General features: G+C 40.4%; 1 protein-coding gene across 2 annotated transcripts; it reads left to right on the top strand.

Moving 5' to 3' along the window:
- The first annotated feature begins 340 nt into the window (after positions 1-340).
- LOC311257265 (uncharacterized protein) lies at positions 341-4,738 on the top strand. Of its 2 annotated transcripts, XM_084352802.1 has the most exons (11): positions 341-570; positions 1,354-1,375; positions 1,515-1,604; positions 2,468-2,608; positions 2,722-2,903; positions 3,017-3,153; positions 3,289-3,382; positions 3,588-3,923; positions 4,165-4,223; positions 4,413-4,540; positions 4,651-4,738. In XM_084352802.1, the coding sequence occupies exons 3-10, from the start codon at positions 1,523-1,525 to the stop codon at positions 4,513-4,515; spliced, it is 1,134 nt and encodes a 377-aa protein (XP_084208928.1). In that variant the 5' UTR covers positions 341-570; positions 1,354-1,375; positions 1,515-1,522; the 3' UTR covers positions 4,516-4,540; positions 4,651-4,738. The 2 variants fall into 2 exon arrangements, with proteins under 2 accessions (XP_084208928.1, XP_084208927.1); XM_084352801.1 differs by having other exon boundaries at positions 341-1,375.
- The last annotated feature ends 1,972 nt before the right edge of the window (positions 4,739-6,710 follow it).

A 6,710-nucleotide genomic window follows, 5' to 3' on the forward strand; every position in this document is an offset into this window, starting at 1 on the left:
CCCATTTGCTGTGCCAAAGTGATATGCATGTCATTTGCCTCAAGTAGCACAGCAAATGTTACAAACACTATATACAGACTTCACCATGGTTACAGTTCTGTTTAAGTGTAGCTGTGGGTGTTAGCTACAGAGACTCAGCTCTTTGTTGGAGTCCTCATTCACTCTGCTGAGTTTTGCCTCTCTCAAAGGGCATAAGGATAGCAGTGTTTTTCAGTCTGCTGTTTGGTTACATGGTCAGTCCATCCATCTAACACTTCACCATTCTTTCCACACAGTAAATTTGCCAGTGTAAAAAATGCAGTGTCAAAGTATTTTAATTCTTACGGAGTTATTCCAACAATGGACAGAGTAAAATTGAACAAAAAAACGTCCAGTGTTGGTGAAAATAATCGGAGTTGACAGTGGTTTTACTCTGTCAGTGTCATTGACTCTCTCAGAGTTAAATCAACACCCAGTGTTAAAAAAAAAAAATACTCTGAAAAGCTCCGCCCATCAACTTCCCCGGTCAAACTGAGGACGTGGACTCCAGGTGGACTCTGGCATCGCCATCTTCGTCGCATCGATACTGTGGTAAGTTTTTCTAGATAAACTATTGCCGTTGTTATGTTTTTTTGTATAAGAATAAAGGGACGTAGTCATTTACCACATTAGTCAATGTTGGTACTACGTGTCTTCAAATACCGCATTTCAAATGGCTAACGTGATATCGGGTCGGTGGTTAGCTTAAATGTACCAGCCACATGGCTGACCACGCAACACCAAACTGAACAAAAACGACACGAGGTAACCTTAATGTCAGCGAGGACGGGCTGTTGTGGTGTGTTAAGTGTCATACTTGCACATTTGTTTCAGTAAAATGACGACAAAAATTCGTCGACGCAGTCGTATTTATTATTTATATTTGAGCCGAGCAAATCGCTTTAGCGTCACGTCACAATTTGGTTGAGCATACAGGGACATGTCACGGACATGCGGACATGCTCATTGGACCCGCTGTTTCACCGGCAGACTGAGAGGAATGCACCGATTCGATCCTCGTTAACGTGAACCGAGCCGCGGCACCAAGAGGCTCAGTAAGCTGCTGTTAGCTGTTAGCTGTTAGCCGTTAGCTGTTAGCCAGAGCAGCAGCGCTACAAGGCTGGTTTAAGCTACTTTCGCACGGTGCGCAGCACTCGGTTCGTGTTCAGACACGTGTTTTCACTCTGGTCCAAACAGTAGATGAGTGACACGTTTTCTGGGGGAAAACTATTTTAAAACAGTAGGCTATGTTATCCATCTTTCAGGGGTTTTAATTTGCTCTGATAATATCAGGTTTAGCCTACTTAATATATTTTCATTTCTTTTTTCTTTCAGAATGTACTGTGGTGCACTGGTGGTAAGTAATAAGTTGATGTACTTGATATAAAATTGAATTGTGTTTGTGATTTTTAAAGCTGAAATAGGCAATTTTCAGGTTGTCAGCTTGTACTGGTGTTGTGTATCATAATGTAGATTTCAGTTTGCTGTCTTTGCAGATACCATCATGTTGATCAAAACCAGAATCTACAATACACAGAAATATGTCAAGATAAAAGAGCCAAGCTTTGAGGAATTCTTAAATTCTGGTAAGATGTACCCAGTATGACACTGTCAGTTGCACACCGTTGGTAAAACTAAAAGGAACTAAGCATGTTGGTGTGTTCATTGTTTTTTTTTTTTGTTGTTGTTGTTTTTTTTAATTGAAAATAATCGTTGTCTTAACCTTTTGGCAAGCTACCCTATGGGCATGTTAAGGGGTCAGCAATTAAAGCAGAAGTAAGTGGTCCGGTCGTTTTCGCTAATGCTGCGTTCCAGGCAGGCTTTTGAAATCGTAAATTACAGCTTCAAGTCACGACTTACGACTTTGTAGCGTTCCAGGCAACCCACTCGTGTTTTTCCGACCTGTTTTACCGGTGAAAGTCACTATAACGGCCACTCGTAACTTCCGACTGGTGAACTTGTACCAGATCGAACTGGTACCACTTCACGGTCGGAAAAATACGAGTTTCCTTGAACGCACCATAACAGTCCTCGTCGCTACGTCACCACATTCACGGCGTTCCTTGGCTGCACACACAGCCCTGCATGCCGTTCTCTCTCCTCATTGGATAAAAACTGTAGGATACGATAAATGTTTTCTCCTCGGCTCAGAGCAGAGCAGAGTGACTGAGACACCCGTGTTTCAGACCAAACACTCTATGTAAGTGATTGCTGTCGGAAGATATAACTATTTAAGACTTATATTAACACAAATATATCACTTACTTCTGCTTTAAGATCTGAGTTTTGTGGTTGGTGGTAAGTTGTCAAGTTGTACACCATTGAAAGATGCTTGCATCAGTGCATGTTTGCACCTCAGACCATGCTACTAATGCATCAATGTGTTTTTGGAGAATGGCCTTCAGCATTTTGTATTGATTGAAATCTTGTTTTGTTCTTTTGGTCATAGCTTTCTTGAAGTTCTCAGTTCCGCCAGTCAATGAAGGTGTCAAGGTTTTTGATGAAACAGGAACTGAGGTGGACGCAGAGGTCTTCACTGACATAGCGCAGCAGCCCAGCACTGGCATACTAACCATCAAGTTTGATGACGGTATAGTTGCTCACTATAATCCATGGAATGTAATGATGAACTAAACTTTTTTATTGTTACAAAATAAAACAAATTGGTATTATTCTGTCCTGTCTCTTTCTCCTGAACTACAGATTTCAAGGAAACTTTGTCCAGCAGTTCCCATGATGCAAATTCCAGTGCACTGTCTGCTTGTAGCAGTGATGACACAGTCATCCTCGAAATCATGTCCTGCACCTCAGATGACACAATCATACTGGAGGAGAGTGAAAGTCCATCCAGAAAGCGACAGAGGGCAGATGAAGAGGCCAAACGTGTAAGTTGGTGTAGGAAATCTTTTTTGCAATTCTTTACTCTGGGAGTTACCATGTTTTGTTAGATTTTTAAGTGTATGTATTGTCAGTTGTGAAAAGCTTGTCCACTTCACAGGTGGTTGAATTGGCGCTAACAAGGAGACCTGGGGGTGACCGTATCATCAAGGAGTACCACCGCACTAAAAGTCTGACCGACTCCTCACGCCGACAAATGGTCAACATACTTGTGGCTGATATGACAGAAGCACATGGGTAATTTGGTTGTCTCTGTGAGAACTTTTTTTCTGTGTTTGTGCTGAAAACATTTATTATGTTGTTCTTGTTATTGGCTTTGTTTGAAATCATTGGAAGTATGTCATTTAACAGTATTGAGTTTACTCTTGTCAGGACGGCCCCGCCACGGAATGTGAGAGAGATGTACGCTCGAGGCATAGTTGAGCTCTTCCCGTACTTGATGGATCCCTACTCTAAAAATGGATATGTAAGCATTTTAAAGGGTTTGCAGACTGAGCGCAAATTATTGTGTGCATGTGCTAATAAAATAGTTTAGAGAACTAATTTTAAAAATGAAAATGTTGCATTTATATTTCCACACCAATTATCCAGTTTTACATTAATAAATATAACTTCTTAATTTCAACTATCTTGCTGCTGTTGGAACTAATAAACTGTTTGTATTTTCGAAGGAACATTTCTATGATGGTGAAAGTGGCAGTGGCTATCTGGCATGGCGGCTTAAAACTGTACAAAGAAGAAGTGCTTCATCAGAGAGCAGAGGATCATCACGTCAGCTGAGTGGAGGGCCATTAGCCAGAAGAGCGGCTTCCTTTAGTCCTGAGATGACCTTAAATGAAGAGCAATGCAAGGAGGCCATGGCCTTAATGAGATACTGTACTGACGAGGCTACTATCAAGCAGAAGATGAAAATGACGTTTCAACATCGTCGCAGTATGGTCCTCGATGAAGAGAAATCCTCAGATGTCCTGACTGAATTTCCCCGCTTCAAAGATGTCAAAGGCCTGGTAATTTAATTTTTTTGCATTAAAACATCCAATTGTCCTTTCAGTGTGAATTACTGTTAACAGCAACATTTCTCTCTCAATCTCTTGAATTGAATAAATATACTTTCAAACTGTTTGCACATCCATACATTTAGGTGTATACATACATTCTGTATCTGCTCAACTACTAAATATAGAACGTAATATTTTTCCAGTCAGTCCCAATTAAAAAAGCTTTTGGTATTTCATTTTTCTGTTGCAGATTGAGCAAGACTTCATCCTGCAGTTTGGAGAAGGTGTAGCTGCAAGATTTATGGAAAGGTTAGTCACAACAGAGTGGTTTCAGCTGAGGGTTTATGAGGAGGTCTTCCAAATGGCCATTGTTTTCATTAGGGGGTTGATTTCTTTTCCTGTTTTATTCCCTCATCTTTTTTGTTACAGCTGTAATTCAAAAATAATGGTGTTTTTAAATTATAACACAGTACATTTTGCTGTTATTTCTAAATACAGGCTGGGACAGCGATCTTGCATCCATTATCCTCCTCCTCCACCTGATACCTCCTTCAGCCCAAGGCCGGAGAAGACCAGGCAAGGTGTCTGCAGCTCAAGCTGAGAAACATCTTGTCGTGTTCAAGAAGGTTTGTGTTATTGCTTATGAAGATTATCTTTACAGATGGCAATAAGAGAATGGGACTGTTTTTAATCTGTGATTTTCAACTTTTAATTTTGACTTCTTCTTTATCCTCAGAGTGGAACCAGTCTTCAAGAACATGTTGATGCAATCAAATGCACCACTCAACCGTATCTTCTTGCTGTTGGGATGAAGAGGAGCACCATCCATGAGTTCTTCATTATTCTGGACAAGCAGGTCATACCGTCCAAGTCAACCAGTACCCTAGGAGCTTTTGACGAACTCTTTAAAACACACTTTGTATTTGGTACCATGTATAACCAGATGCTCCACAACATGTACACCTTCATACAGACAACCATTTACAACATAGATGTTGGTCAAGTCCAGGAGAGCCCACGTGTTGCTGAGGTTCGGGCCAGGCTGCTGCACTAGGTAATAGATGGGTGGGCAACATATTTGTCACTTTTCACTAAAAACTCTTGTATCTGTATTTTGAGTGATTTTACCATCTTACTCAGTCTCAATCGATATCATGGGCCTGATTTGTTTTGTTTGCCACTCTCATTTTGTGGGAACCAATGATCTTGTGAGGCATCTGCGGTTGACTCATGGTTTATGTCCAGGTAAATCACTTCGCCTTAAATGTGCACAGAGAGGATGTTGTCATGTTCTTAGTACCTTTTCAGGTTTCAGGAAACATTTAAACTCTAAACATGCTGAGAACATTGAGAGTGAAGCTGAAACTGAAACTGATAACATTGTAGACAGTTATGATGCTGCAGATGATACTCGGTCACAACATTTTGAAGGAGCGGCCAGTAGCTCAAATGTCCTGCCAGCACCCAACATCAGTACTCGTGATATGTGTGCATCTGCTATTGCGCAGCTTCAAGTTGCTGGTGTAGGCCAGTCCACTTTAAACAATTTTGTATCATCCATGGAAGAAGTCATAATGGAGGTACAGAGTCAAACTAAAGATGCAGCTTTGAAATGTTTATCTTCTCAGGATACAGATGTGAAAGCTAAAATTGAACAAACTTTTAAAACACTTGAAAACCCTCTTACTGCATTGAACACTGAATCAAAACGTAATGCATATTTTGAACAAAAATGGAAAACTGTTGAGCCTGTTGAAAAAGTACTTGGTGTCAGATTTGAAAATAGAAGAAACAGAAGCACCGGAACTTATGATCAAGTAGTTGTAACTGACAAATTTGCCTATGTTCCAATTCTAGAAACATTACAATCTATTCTCAGAAATCCAAACCTCAGTGACATGTTTATGTCAAGCGACACTCCCAAGGACGGTGTGTATTTTGACATAAATGATGGGTTGTATGTGAAGAGACATCCTCTTTTTTCTCAAAAAAAGAATGCATTGCAAATTCAGTTATTTTTTGATGAGTTCGAGACTGCTAATCCATTAGGCTCCAAAAAGGGTATACATAAATTGGGGGGTATATATTTTACACTGAGAAATTTTCCACCAAAGTTAAATTCATGTTTAATCAACATACATTTGTGTGCACTTTTTCATGCCCAGGACATTAAAACGTATGGTTTTGACACCATCCTTGAGCCAATCATAAATGACTTGAAAATGCTTGAAACTGATGGGATCAAAGTTCCCTTGTTCAAAGATGCAGTTCATGGCAGTATTGTGCAGGTTACCGGCGATAATCTTGGTATACATGGACTGTTTGGGTTTGTGCAATCGTTCAGTGCCCGAAATTGCTGTCGTTTTTGTATCATTGAGAAGAGTGAATTTCAAACTGTGTTCTGTGAAGATGACCAAAACGTGATATTACGGACTAAAGACATGCTTGCCGAACATTGTCATACTGCACAAACAAATCCACACCTACCTCATGTATATGGTGTGAAGCGTTCATGTTTGTTAAACACTCTGCAGTATTTCAACACAGCTGATAATTTTTCCGTAGACATCATGCATGACATTTTAGAGGGTGTTGCACAGTTAGAAGTGAAACTCGTATTGGAGTATTTACAGGAAAACTTCTTAACTGCTAAAGAACTGGCCAGTAGAATAGAGTCATTCAACTATGGGTACACTGAGAGGAGAAATCGCCCCCCTGCAGTCAAGTTACTTGATGGAAGCAATGATTTGGGCCTGAACGCCATTCAGTCCTGGTGTTTACTGCGAAACATGCCGT

The sequence above is a fragment of the Pagrus pagrus genome (genome assembly GCF_965226575.1).
Source record: "Pagrus pagrus genome assembly, chromosome: 5".
Lineage (NCBI taxonomy): Eukaryota > Metazoa > Chordata > Actinopteri > Spariformes > Sparidae > Pagrus > Pagrus pagrus.

What these genes read in the sequence shown, in the direction of transcription:
- LOC311257265 (XM_084352801.1), top strand. Translation starts at nt 1,523, where the DNA reads ATGTTGATCAAAACCAGAATCTACAATACACAGAAATATGTCAAGATA. An exon ending in CAGATGAAGAGGCCAAACGT is followed by an intron (nt 2,904 to 3,016) that starts GTAAGTTGGTGT and finishes TCCACTTCACAG; the next exon opens with GTGGTTGAATTGGCGCTAAC. An exon ending in TCAAAGATGTCAAAGGCCTG is followed by an intron (nt 3,924 to 4,164) that starts GTAATTTAATTT and finishes TTTCTGTTGCAG; the next exon opens with ATTGAGCAAGACTTCATCCT.